General features: G+C 45.1%; 1 protein-coding gene across 2 annotated transcripts in view; it reads left to right on the forward strand.

The window, feature by feature from the left end:
* TNRC6C (trinucleotide repeat containing 6C) overlaps window positions 1–14,453 on the forward strand; it is a 104,470-nt gene that overhangs the window by 82,059 nt on the left and 7,958 nt on the right. For both annotated transcript variants that reach the window (XM_025363097.1, XM_025363098.1), the window contains 5 exons: window positions 2,951–3,034; window positions 3,301–3,541; window positions 8,429–8,596; window positions 9,918–10,109; window positions 10,614–10,757. In XM_025363097.1, coding sequence (XP_025218882.1) covers window positions 2,951–3,034; window positions 3,301–3,541; window positions 8,429–8,596; window positions 9,918–10,109; window positions 10,614–10,757 — 829 coding nt within the window. The remainder of the gene's footprint in view (window positions 1–2,950; window positions 3,035–3,300; window positions 3,542–8,428; window positions 8,597–9,917; window positions 10,110–10,613; window positions 10,758–14,453) is intronic.

Here is a 14,453-nt window from a genome sequence, read left to right on the forward strand (position 1 = left end):
AGATGGAGTCTTGCTTTGTCGCCCAGGCTGGAGTGCAGTGGTGTAATCTCGGCTCACTGCAAGCTCCGCCTCCCGGGTTCACGCCATTCTCCTGCCTCAGCCTCCTGAGTAGCTGGGACTACAGGCACCCGCCACCGCGCCCAGCTAACTTTTTGTATTTTTAGTAGAGACGGGGTTTCACCGTGGTCTCGATCTCCTGACCTTGTGATTCGCCTGCCTCGGCCTCCCAAAGTGCTGGGATTACAGGCGTGAGCCACCATGTCTGGACTGAAAATTTTATAACTTTACATAATCTTGATTTTTTTTTAATTTTCAAACGGTCTTACTGATTTTACCATAAATTGCCATGTCATTGTATACCTAGATGCCTACTGAAATTATATACACTAAAAAACCCAGTGAATTATTTCATTCTTTAATGTGGGTACCTGATTTGTTTAGCAATCTTAGCCAGCAACTTCATCACCTAGCAAACGACTAGGAATCGGCCAAGCACAGTGGCTCATGCCTGTAATCCGAGCATTTTGGGAGGCCCAGGCGGGTGAATCACCTGAGGTCAGGAGTTTGAGATTAGCCTGGCCAACATGGTGAAACCCTGTCTCTACTAAAAATGCAAAAATTAACTGGGCATTGTGGTACACATCTGTAATCCCAGCTACTTGGGAGGCTGAGGCAGGAGAATCGCTTAAACCTGAAAGGCCTGAAAGGCGGAAGTTGCGGTGAGCCTCGCACCATTGCACTCCAGCCTGGGTGACAGAGCAAGACTCCATCTCAAAAAAAAAAAAAAAAAAATGACCAGGAATCATGAAGGAAAAAAAATTTAAAAAAAAGAATGGGACTCCAAAAGACAAAACCATTGGCATAAGATCTTTGCTAATAAGAGAGTACTTGAGTCCTCAGTCCTTCCCCTTTGCCGTTTTTTAGACATATGTCCAACAAGTTTGAGGCCTGGCTTTTCTGTAAGCAGCAGGGGAGGATAGAAGGAAGGAGGGAAGGATGTGTCCCAGAGGCACATGCTATATATGTGTCCTCGCTTTAAGGGAGAGCACAGAGCTCTAGACATGAGGTCAGGACCAAGGCTTGGCCCTCAGAAACTGTTTTTTCTTTTTCTTTTTTTTTTTTGAGACGGAGTCTTGCTAGTCTTGCTCTGTTGCCTAGGCTGGAGTGCAGCGGTGCAATCATGGCTCACTGCTGCCTCCACCTTGTGGGTTCAAGTAATTCTTCTGTCTCAGCCTCCCGAGTAGCTTGGATTACAGGCGCCCGCCACCACACCTGGCTAATATTTGTATTTTTAGTAGAGACGGGGTTTCACCATGTTAGTCAGGCTGGTCTCGAACTCCTAATCTCAGGTGATCCTCCCGCCTCAGCCTCCCAAAGTACTGGGATTACAGGCGTGAGCCACTGCGCCCGGCCAGAGACTGTTTTTTCATCTATCAGAAGGGAAGAATCGCTGTGGGGAGGCAGTGCACATGTGCAGTCCTGTTGCTTTCAGTCCTGCCAGCTGGAGACCACTGACCTCCAAAGGAAAGGAGACAGCTCTGAAAACAGGCACTCATAGAAAAAGCATGCAGGTTTAGAACTGTTACTATAGAGGAAGATTGCTTTCTGCCGCTTGATGCAGGCATTGCTGTATTCTGACACAGAGCTGATTTTCTTACTGATGTGCTAGAATCTTTTAGTTATACAGTAAGTTTTTATTGACCCCATGGTGTGAAAGACGTCAAGAAAATGTTGAATTACAATAGTGTGTTCTTATTTTAAAACAATGTATTCTGTTCTTAAATATTTTTCCAGAAAAAATGGAAAAATAAAGTTTCAGTGCTTCCATAAGGTTAAGTTTTAGGGCCTATAAGGATTTACTCAAGTATTTTATTCCTCCATGATTACAGATTAATGAGGCATTTCTAATAGTACAATCTCCACCTTTATTTGGATTCTACTTTAATGAGTCCTTTTGCCAAAAATGTCCCTAAAATTCATGTTGTAAGAAAAAATTATGATATTCAACCAACATTTCAAAACAGTCAAGTGACCAAAGCTGCTATGTCAGTGTACAGAAGAATATCATAACTTTAACCAACTTTGTAGATGACAAGTTCGTGTGACAAAAATGCCCACAAATCTGCATTTCAGGTTCTCTCTTAGCTTTCATTCCCATGATGTTATGGAGACCACCACGTTGTTTAACACACATTATTCTTGAATGATTTGGGACAGTTACTCCCAGTGCTTTGCCACATTGTCTGGGCTGTGCTGGACTTCAGTATCCGTCATTATAGAATAGGTGGTGGTGGTGGTGGTGGTGGTGGTTGTTTAAGTTTCAGTTTGTATGAATCAAGCAGAAGAATTTTGATCTCTTCATTAAATGAAAAATATTTGCTGACCAACATCATCACCAACACTAAACGGGTATTGACTCTGTGATTTTTTTTAATTCTGTACACTAAAAAAGTGGATAAGACATTAATCTTTTAAAAGTGCTCTGTGCCTCCCAGAATATGTGTCAGCCACAGCTGGGCGCATTGGCTCATGCCTGTAATCCCAGCACTTTGGGAGGCTGAGGCGGGCAGATCATGAGGTCAGTAGTTTGAGACCAACCTGGCCAACATAATGAAACCCCGTCTCTACTAAAAATACAAAAATTAGCTGGGCAATGTGGCACGTGACTGTAATCCCAGCTACTTGGGAGGCTGAGGCAGGAGAATTTCTTGAACCCAGGAGGCAGAGGTGGCAGTGAGCTGAGATTGCGCCATTGCACTCCAGCCTAGGTGACAGAGCGAGACTCCATCTAAAAAAAAAAAAAAAAAAGAGTATGTGTCAGCCACAGTATGGGCCAAGAAGAGTGGCTAGGTTCTCTTTTTTCGTTTTTTAACTAATGTCAGAAAGTTGAACCATTAGTTCAACTTATACTTAATTATTATACTATTTTAACTCTTCTTTTTGTCAACAGGCATACCAACGTTTACAAATCCAGCAGCAGATGTTACAGGCCCAGCGTAATGTGTCCGGATCCATGAGACAACAGGAGCAGCAAGTAGGTGCTACCCAGATTGACTTTTGTCATGAGCTATAATTTTCCCTGATAGAAGAGATGCTAATTGATGAACTATTAGATGATCTTTGATTTTTCTCTAGCCAAGCCTTCCTTGGAAAATTCCTGGGTTCAGCTAGGTTTGGGAGGAGGTTGACCTAGCCAGTGGTGGCCTCAGCATAAAGACAATGAAGAATTCACCTGGTCCCTAGAGAAGCCATGAATGTCCCTTCCCACCTGGTTAACGAACCTATGTCTGTGCCTGCCAGGTTGCGCGCACAATCACTAATCTGCAGCAGCAGATCCAGCAGCACCAGCGCCAGCTGGCCCAGGCCCTGCTCGTGAAGCAGCCACCACCGCCACCGCCCCCGCCGCACCTGTCTCTGCACCCCTCTGCAGGCAAATCGGCCATGGACAGCTTCCCCTCGCACCCGCAGACTCCCGGCCTACCTGACCTGCAGACCAAAGAGCAGCAGTCTTCACCCAACACCTTTGCTCCTTACCCTCTTGGTGAGTGTCCCATGGTCTTCAACAGCCACATCAGGTAGAGAGAGTACCTGGAGTCCATATGTGGTAGCCAGGGCAGCATTTCAGTGGTTAGGAGGACTGGCCAGCGCTGAAACCATAGCCTGTTGTAAATGCAGCCCCAGACAAAATCACAGAACAGGTATCTCAAGGCTTTTTAACTTTAAAAAAAGTTTTTTATTATTTTTTGGAGAAATGGGGTCTCACCACGTTGCCCAGGCTGGTCTCGAACTCCTGGGCTCAAGCAATCCTCCCACCTCAGCCTCTTAAAGTGCTGGGTTTACAGATGTGAGCCACCATGCCCAGCCTCAAGAATTTTTAATAAGGGAGCAACACTAACCATGTTCTATAGAGCAGGAGTTTTGCTGCTGCCATAATACTCTCAGTATAAAACCTTTAAAGGTGGTACCAGTCAGAGCCTCCAAAATCTCATTTCCATTGTCACATCTCCAGAGTTTGTTCTATTCCTAGTCTACTCTGAACTGTACTTTACCAGCCACTTCCTCCAGCCTAAACCGCAGAGAAGACTTTATAATGGTTTGGTCAGTAAAAGTATTCAGATTTACACCAAAAGCATTTCTTTTTTTTGTTGTTGTTGTTTTTTGTTTTTTGAGACGGAGTCTCGCTCTGTCGCCCAGGCTGGAGTGCAGTGGCCGAATCTCAGCTCACTGCAAGCTCCACCTCCTGGGTTTACGCCATTCTCCTGCCTCAGCCTCCCGAGTAGCTGGGACTACAGGCGTCCGCCACCTCGCCCGGCTAAGTTTTTTTTTTTTGTATTTTTTAGTAGAGACGGGGTTTCACCATGTCAGCCAGGATGGTCTCGATCTCCTGACCTCGTGATCCGCCCGTCTCGGCCTCCCAAAGTGCTGGGATTACAGGCTTGAGCCACCGCGCCCGGCCACCAAAAGCACTTCTTAAAAAGCAGTGGTTGTTGATACAACTCATTTTGTATGAAATGTGATTTGTATAATCAACGAAATCAACATATATATGTTGAAATCTAACTTGTAGAAGCACATAGGGCACATGAAACCTGCAGGTCACTATAAGACATGGTGCCAGGCCTCAAGGTCAGGCCTGCCAGGAGAGTCACAGCTCACATACCTGAAGACACCAGAGGGTATAAATGAGTAAATTGATTCTGCATGGACTAATTTGCTGTAAGAATTCAGAACTTAGTGAAAGCACTTTAGGCTTGTCTGTTGATTGCTATTAGAGTCTGTAGATGCAGGACAAAGGGTATCAGTAACTTGGAAAATACATCTGTAAAGGGCCAAAGGCCAGTTGAGTGGTAGTGAATTTGCTACCAGCAGATAATATTCATTTATCTAATTCTATTCAATGTCTCTCAAAAGGGCAGTGTATTGTAATCATTTGAACACTTTTTACTTGACATATTATAAATGTGATATATCTTTAATATGAGATTGATAAATACTAGACTAGATGATCTCGTTCCTTAATTATTGTCTCATCCATTAACACCCTTTGTGTCTAAGTAGTTAAGACCTGACTTAGGAATTAGATTGCCTAGGTTTGAGTCCCAACTCACCACCAACAGGCTCACTACTAACTTGGGCAACTTGCCTAGCTGCTTTTTGCCTCAATTTCTTTCTTTTTTTTTTTTTTTTTTTTGTTAGAGATGGGGTCTTTCTGTGTTGCCCAGGCAAGTCTCAAACTCCTGGCCTCAAGTGATCCCCCCTAAGTGTTAGGATTACAGGCCTGAGACACCATACCCAGTCATACCTTAATTTCTTCATCTGTAATGTGGAAATACTTAACTCCTAGGTTTGTTTTAAAGATTAAATAAGCTAATATGTAAAGTTCTCTCTCTTTTTTTTTTTTTTTTTTTTTTGGAGATGGAGTCTCACTCTGTTGCCCAGGCTGGAGTGCAGTGGCACGATCTCAGCGCACCCAGCTAATTTTTTGTATTTTTAGTAGGGACGGGGCTTCACCGTATTAGCCAGGATGGTCTCGATCTCCTGACCTTGTGATCCACCTGCCTTGGCCTCCTAAAGTGCTGGGATTACAGGCATGAGCCACCACTCCTGGCCTCTTTTTTTTTGGCTGGAGTGCAGTGGCATGATGATAGCTCATTGCAGCCTCAAACTCCTGGCCTCAAGTAATCCTCCTGGTCTCAGCTTCCCAAAGTGCTGTGATTACAGACATGAGCCATCACACCCGGCCTAATACGTAAAGTCTTTAAATAGTGCCTAGCACATAGCAAACACTTTGTAAAATATCAGCTACTTATGTAAGTGCTTCTGTTTTAGAAACAAATTTCATTCCACCTATTATCCTAAAATGCGTTAGCTTCAGCTTTCTAGTATTCACCTGTCTTCTTAACCTGTATTTGGAAGATAAAGTACACTTATCATGACTTTTTTTTATTTTTTATTTATTTATTTATTTATTTTTTGAGATGGAGTCTTGCTCTGTTGCCCAGGCTGCAGTGCAGTGGCGCAATCTCGGGTCACTGCAACCTCCACCTTCTGGATTCAAGCGATTCTCCTGCCTCAGCCTTCCAAGTTGATGGGATTACAGGCATGCATCACCACGCCTGGCTAATTTTTGTATTTTTAGTAGAGACTGAGTTTCACCATGTTGGCCAGGCTGGTCTCGAACTCCTGACCTCAGGTGATCCACCCACCTTGGCCTCCCAAAGTGCTGGGACTACAGGCATGAGCCACCGCGCCCGGCCACTTATCTTTACTCTTAAGGAATTTTTTTCTTAGTACAAGTTAAAGAATTCATGCAGTGAATCTTTGAAATTAGTTGAAAAATAATTTGGATAATATTTTATAATATTCACAGTGAAGTTATAAATGTATTAAAAACAAATAACTAATAAAGTATCGGAAACTTTGGTTGTAAAATTGCCTATCTTGCTGGCTCTCAGCATTTCTCTGCAGCAGCACCTATGTTGAAGAGCCTATTAGAAACTCAACAATTCATGTAAAGAAACCAGCAGCCCATGGTCAGTAGTGGGGGCTCCCAACTACCTTCCTTCCCTCACATTCAGCCTGTCCTTGTTATTCTCAGTCTTTTGCCACCTGGAGTTCGTCATTTAGATGGGAAGAGCAGGCATATAAACAGGAAAAAATACCCTTGATACCAGTGTCATGTGATTCTCACAGGGCTCTAGAGAAGGAAAAGTTCACTTTCACTTTGAGTGGAGAAAGAAAAATCAGAGAATAGTATTAAGCTTGAACCTCAAATGATTAGATAGGATTACAGTAAATAAAGAGGAAGCCTTTCCAAATGAAGGGGAAGCCTCACATAGCACAGAAGAAAGAGGCCTAGCCTGTTTCAGGGGTCCATTTTGCAAGGGCCAGGCCAGTCTAGCTGACTTTCCCAGAGGGGAAAGTTGGGAGAGATGGGTTGGGGCCAAATTGTGGAATTCAGAGCATTCTGAAGGCCAGGTTGAAGCCCTGACATTGTTGCCACCTTACCTGACTAGATCTGTACAAGCTGAAACGAAGAGAACTCAGAGATTGCAAGTAGGCTAGCCCCGTGGCACTGATGGGCTTGCAAAGGCGTTTTGTTAAGTCTGCGAAGTGTGTATGTGCATGTGCGTAGGCGTGTGTTAATGCCAACATTCAAAAATTGGGGAAAGTGGCTTCTGGCTTCTCTTAAAAATGGCTTTAGTGGGTCTATGTTCCATGTAGCAATAAGTGGTTGGCCCCAGTAGCACCTGTTTATTTAGACAGGACAGACACTCTCTGGTTTGCCACAGTCCCCATGAGGCCCACCTCTTCATGTGCATGGCCACTTGGCTCCTATGGGCATTTGAATTTGCAGCCTCTGAAATAAAGGTAAGAACCAGAATGTTCAGCACCTGGCTTAGTAGTAGAGGCTCACTGTGCTTACGTACCATGTGGCATAGTTGTACATATGGTGAGGATCTGTGGAGTATGTGTATGTGGTAATGGGAACTGCAGCTGGAAATCCAAGGGGAGGGGGACCCCTCTGCTTGTTATTCCCTTCCAAACAAGCAGTCTGTCCTGCTCCAAACTGGTGTCCTCATCAGAAAGTCTTTACTTCAACCTTTTTATCATTGTCCTCCTTCCTCATCGTCTTTCTTTATTAACCTAGCTTAGTACAGGTCCTGGACAGATAACCAGCTACCTGCTTTTCGCTATAAGAAATGAGCTCAGAAGCTCCAGCTCACCATCCCAGCTGGGGGCAGATGGCAGCACCCTATCTGTCAAATAGTTCAGTTCCTTAAAAGTAGTTTGATTTTAATTCACAAACTCTTTTAGAGCAGACTTTTGTAAAGGAAACTCACTGAAAGTAGAACTGAATTATCCTATCAGTCTGTTTCATAGGTGGTACTTTAGAGTTCTGGAAAAGTGTTTTTGACCGGATGAGTTTCCATAAGATACCCAAAACCAGAAAAGATTTTCCTAATAGTTTGGACTTTTTCTGTTTTCCCGTGGACTCTGAGAAGCCTCAGGACCATGTTTATCCAGCACTGAAACAAGTAAAGTGAAGAGAGTCGTGGGCCTCACTTAATCAAAGGCTATTCACATTTTCACCTTAATTTAGGAGTAATATTCCGAGAAGTACATGCTGTTATGAAGATAAAAAGTATTTTTCACCAGCACTAAAAGTTACAGTTAAAATATTTTGTTGTATCCCAGCTACTTGGGAGGCTGAGGCAGGAGAATCGCTTAAACCCAGGAAGCGGAGGTTGCAGTGAGCCAAGATCATGCCATTGCACTCTAGCCCAGGCAACAAGAGCAAGACTCCGTCTCAAAAAACAAAAAATATTTTGCTGTAAGCGAAGACTGGAATAGCTTCTGTAGGAGAGCTTTAGAATGAAGTCTTTTAGAGGAGCAGGTGAATCCTAATCGGCATCTCTCTCTTTAGCTGGACTGAACCCAAACATGAATGTCAACAGCATGGACATGACCAGTGGCTTGTCGGTGAAGGACCCATCCCAGTCCCAGTCACGCCTCCCCCAGTGGACGCACCCCAACTCCATGGATAACTTGCCCAGTGCCGCTTCCCCCCTGGAGCAGAACCCTAGCAAGCATGGTACGTCTGGGCTAGGATGCCTGTGGTGGAATCACTGCTGGCTTATTAATCGATCTTCCTGTTGTATAACATGCCCATTCTATACTTTTCTAAGAATTGAGCGCTGCAAGTTGGATTTAAAATAACCCATTCCGTTATAGTGCATATAAGATCTCAGCTAGTCAGTGATCAAACTTCTTAAAAGCCAGCCATTAGATCTTAGCTACAAACCTAGAAATAATTTGAAAACCCCAGAGCAGCAAAGAATCTAGGTCATAGCCTATGTACTTTTTTTTTTTATATCTCTATTCATCAACAAAAACTTGAGTCTGCTGAAATATTTTCAATAAAATACTGAAACACAAATAGAACATCAAATATGCAGTATGTATGGGAACTGCAGCTGTAAATACTAGGGTGCATTTCTGTTGGTTATTCCCCTCCATCCAAGCAGTCTGTCTCACTCCAAACTGGTGTCCCCATCAGGAACTCGTTACCGATGGACACACCAGTAAGGTGGAAGCAAAAATGATACCCGTAGGAGGTACTTCCAAGCATTAAATTTAGCTCTGAACTTGCTGGTAGAATAAACAGCAAAGGAAATTCAATAGGTTATGTAGTTCTCTGTTGATACAAAGCATTCTAAAAAGAAAAAGGAAACTATGTCTCATGGTTAACTTACGGAAAATCATCACACACTGCTGGCACCTTTCTTAGCAGGAGGGCCTTGCTGCCTGTGGCTGGTTGGTTTGGTTCTGTATGAATTTTTAGCATCCACTGTGTTCTTCCATAGTGAGGGTTTCAGACTAAAAGGAGGGAAGAGGTAAGAGCAAATTTGATAACTAATCACGAAGACTCATAAGTTGTCCCCAAAAAGGTTTATTAAGGGCAGCTTCCCATGGTATGGATATGTATTTTATAAAGATTTCTAACTGGACAAACTAAAATTGTTCTTCAGGGGTTTCGGTCTTTCAGGGCTGAAATTGGAGCTGGCTTAAATAGTCACTGGCCAGGCATGGTGGCTCACACCTGTAGTCCCAGCTACTTGGGAGGCCAAGGTGGGAGGATCACTTGAGCCCAGGAGTTTGAGGCTGCAGTGAGCCCTAATCACATCACTACACGCCAGCCTGGGCAACAGAGCGAGACATTGTCTCAAAAAAAAAAAAAACAGTCATTGATTCTTACAGAATCCTAGACAGACCAAGTCTTACGATTCATGTAACCGAATAGAGCAAGGCATTGGACCTAGAACAGAAGGTGCATAGGGAGGCTTAGGGTATCTTCTGCTGTCTCTCAACTGGAGGGTATTCACTCGCTTCTTTGTTTCCTGTTGTCCCCATAGGTGCTATCCCTGGAGGTCTAAGCATTGGGCCTCCAGGTAAGTCCTCCATTGATGACTCCTATGGCCGGTACGATTTAATCCAGAACAGTGAGTCACCAGCCAGTCCTCCCGTAGCTGTTCCCCATAGCTGGTCACGTGCCAAATCTGACAGTGATAAAATCTCAAATGGCTCTAGCATCAACTGGCCCCCAGGTAAGACCGTGCAACACTTCCGTGCAACAGCAGCAGGTCAGAACGTGCTTCAAGCCTGCAGAGAGTGATGAGGCTGGGAGGACCCAGAATCTGAGCTAAGGATCTGGAAGCGTTAAGCCCAGAGCTTTGGCATTTTCCTTGGAAATCCATTTGTCAGATCAATTTTGGGTATGGTTAGCATCAGGCATTTTTCTGTAATCCCTTAGTTCAACATGAGAAGTGGAAGGGGTGGCAGGGAGGAAGCACACTGTATACCATCTGGTAAAACTATTCCGACTCTGTGTGAAAACTATCTTAATATGAGAGCTAGAATACCTGGTTCTAGTTTGTTCCAAAGGATTGATTGTTTTAATGGAAGAGAGTATCAAGAGTATAAAGTGTACCTCTCATTTAATTAGCAGATTATAAAAATTTCTACAAACAGGACAAAACATCTTTTAAAATGTCATGAATCAATGTGCAGATGTTCTGATCTGTGGCTTCTCATTTGGGTTTCTTAAACAGAATTCCATCCGGGAGTTCCATGGAAAGGACTACAGAATATTGACCCTGAGAATGACCCTGACGTCACTCCTGGCAGTGTCCCCACTGGGCCTACCATCAATACCACCATCCAGGATGTCAACCGCTACCTCCTCAAGAGTGGAGGTGAGGGTGCTGCTCTGCCTGCCTCTGCGCAGATGGTCTCTCTAGACCCATTTGAAGATGTCAGGGGTGACAGGTTGGGCTCTAAGGCAGGGATGATACAAGGCACAGTTGAAGCAGTCATCTGAAGCAGCATGAAGAGACGGCAGTTAGTGCTTATGGGAAAATGGACATCAATTTGAGTTTCTGCTGGAATTTTTTTTTTTTTTTTTGAGATGAAGTCTCACTCTGTCGCCCAGGCTGGAGTGCAGTGGCACGATCTCAGCTCTCTGCAACCTCCACCTCCTGAGTTCAAGCGACTCTCCTGCCTCAGCCTCCCAAGTAGCTGGAATTACAGGCATGTGCCACCGTACCAGGCTGATTTTTGTATTTTTAGTAGAGACAGGGTTTCACCATGTTGGCCACGCTGGTCTCGAACTCCTGACCTCAGGTGTCACCCATGCTGCTGGATTTATTGATAAGTAATGTCTTATCATAAAAGTGCCATCTCTAACAAAGTTTTATCACCGCATGCTATTTTGTGGAAGAAAGAGCTAGATTGCCATAGGTACTACCGCTAATAAGGCCACCTAGGTAGTTCCCAAAACATTAAGTTTCCCACTCGAAATACGACTCATTGGAGCCTTGTGTTTTGTGTTTGCTTCTTTTCTTTCTTTTGAACTACCTAGTTGGCCTTTTGAGACAAGATTCTTGCTCGTTTGCCCAGGCTGGAGTATAGTGGCGTGATCTTGGCTCACTGCAACCTCCGCCCGCCTCCCAGGCTCAAGTGATTCTCATGCCTCAGCCTCCCGAGTAGCTGGGACTACACGTGTGCACCACCACACCCAGCTGATTTTTTCTATTTTTAGTAGAGACGGTGTTTCACCATGTTGGCTAGGCTGATCTCGAACTCCTGACCTCAAGTGATCCACCTGACTCGGCCTCCCAAAAGTACTAGGATTACAGGCGTGAGCCAGTGTATCTGACTGCTTCTGTGGTTCTTTAAAGTGATAGGCTTCTCAATGTATCTTTGACTGGAAAGCCAACATGAGTACAGATTGCCCTGTCTGTTTAATGCTGTGTATTCCTTGGGGTTACACAGCTGCTTTTCGGATGCAGCTGCTTTTCAGAGCAGGGGTGTTATGGGTGTCCCTGCTGTCAGACACAGTCAAGTGATGCCCAAAAGGGAGCCGTGTGGCAGAGGACAGGTGAGGCGCCAGCCAGAATCAGAGACCCAGCCCTCCCTGCTTGTCACACCTGGTGGGGCACCAGGGTTGTGCCAGACAGGAAAGTTACCATATTTTGAGGGTTGTGGAGAAGTGGGATGCAGGTTGTACAGATCCAGGTCATAAGGGAAGTTGGAAAGAATCAAAGTTGCTTAATACATGGCAGAGCTCCCTGAGTGGTGCCCAGATGAAGGATCAAGTGGCCCCTTAGCCTCCAGGCAGAACCAGGGCCACTGGGAGTGGCCTCTGCCATCGCCTGAGTGTGCCATGATGTGATGAAGATGGCCTGAGAAACACGTGGCAGCTGTTCTCCAGCTCCACATGCAGCTGTCCTCCAGCTCCATAGCCTGTCCAGTTAAGGAAATCAACTTGCGGGGAGGGCAGAAGAGAACCTCAGCCTAAGAAATGCATTGGCCATTGAGATAAGGCAAGGCAGTGGCATCTCCAACCCTGAGCCTAAGAACCAGCCAGCCAGCCAACCTGGGTGACTTGTAGCTCCAAGTGGACATCGTTTGACTTCCCAGGTGCTTGATGTTTGGGTCTTGAGCCTGCCCTGGCACTTGTGCACAAACATCAGTATTCAGCAGCAGCCAGCTCAGGTGGCTCATGCCAGGCCTTGCCTTCAGCTCATGACCAGCACTAGGAACCTTGTTACTCCACTCTGGTACCTCTCTTGGTTGTATTTAAGGATACATTAGGGTTTGTTACTGAAAGAAAGGGGAGTACAATGAACATCTCTTCACGTAGAAGTTGCTAACCAGAAAGCACTAGCAGGCTGAGCACAGTGGCTCACACCTGTAATCCCAGCACTTTGGGAGGCCAAGGTGGGAGAATCACTTGAGGCCAGGAATTTGAAACCAGCTGGGCAATATAATGAGACCCTATCTCTACAAAAAATTTAAAATGAAAAAATTAGCCGGGTGTAGTGGCACACATCGGTGGTTCCAGCTACTCAGGAGGCTGAGACAGGAGAATCACTTGAGCTTGGGATGTCAGGACTGCAGTGAGCTGTGATTGGGCCACTGCACTCTAGCCTGGGTGACACAGCAAGACTTCGTCTCAAAAAAAAAAAAAGAAAAGAAAAGAAAAGGCCTCCCAAAGTGCTGGGATTACATGCCTGAGCCACTGCGCCTGGTCAAGCTGACACCTTTTTAAAGTAAAGACCTTCCTGAGCAAATTAACACAGGAACAGAAACAGACAGCCTGAGTTGACATAACACAAAGAAGGGAGCAGCAGACAGCGGGCCTGTTGGAGGGTAGAGGGTGGGAGGAAGGGGAGGATTGAAAAACTGCCTGTCAGGTACCATGCTCACTATCTAGGTGATGGAATGATCTCTACAACACACCCCCACAACACACAGTCCACCTGTGTGACAGACCTGCACGTGGGCTCCCAGAACCCTAAATAAAAATTGGAAAAAATAAAAGTGAAGACCTGCAGATTACCCATAAATGCTAACTTTCCTCAACTCTGGTGCCCTCATTCTAAAGAGGTCACTTGCAGCAGGGCAGCTGCAAACAACTGTGCAGGTTGGACACTGCATGTGTCCAGGAGGTGCCACACGCCTGGTTATTCACTGCACAACGTCATGTGGGCCTACAGCTGAGATGCCATGGCTTTTCAGAAACCATCCGATTCTGTGTGTGGTCATCAGTTTAACAGCCAGACTGTGCTTATGTTCCCTCTGCTAGCCAGGATCCATGCCCTGGCAGAGTTATTGTCCCAGTGAGAGCTCTTTCCATCCTGCATTCACCCTAGCTGTCACCGTGACTCCGTCCTCACTCTTCTCCAGTTTCTTGCTTTCTTCACAGAATTGAAAGGGAGAGCCACATTAGAAAATACAAAATAAAACCAAGCAGCGAGGAGCTGAGCTTTCACACAAGGGATCGAGGTGCCTGAAGGATGGCCCATTTACCCCAAGTCTCCCTTTCAGGCACAGGGACAAGCTTTCCTCAAAAAACTACAGTCCTAGGGATAGAATAACTCAAGTCCATATACACAGTTAGTAGGACAGATGTCTCTTAATTATTCATGTATTTAAAAAGGGAATCATGAGCCGGGTGTGGTGGCACCTGTGGTCCCTGCCGCTCAGGAGGCTGAGGCAAGAGGATCACCCAGCCCAGGAGGTTGAGGCTGCTGTGCACTGTGATCACGCCTGTGAACAGCCACTGTGCTGCAGCGTGGGTGACATAGCAACAGCCCCATCTCTAAAAAAAAAAAAAATTTTTTTAAGCAAAATACGAGTTCGGAAGCTGATGGGACACCCCAGTCAGAAGAAATGTTCAAATTTTTATGGCACATTTTGTAATGAATGGCTTGGAGTTTTGTTCTTCTATTTTGTAGCCATTGTTTGAACTGTGAAAGGAGTAGATTGCCCTGGATTTTTATTTTATCTTATTTGGGAGAGGAAATCAATGTGGTGCTTTAAAACTCTGACATGGCATTTTAAGCATTCTGGCGGGAATTCTCAAAGAAGCTCATGCTGCTTCTTGC

Source organism: Theropithecus gelada, chromosome 16 (genome assembly GCF_003255815.1).
Source record: "Theropithecus gelada isolate Dixy chromosome 16, Tgel_1.0, whole genome shotgun sequence".
Lineage (NCBI taxonomy): Eukaryota > Metazoa > Chordata > Mammalia > Primates > Cercopithecidae > Theropithecus > Theropithecus gelada.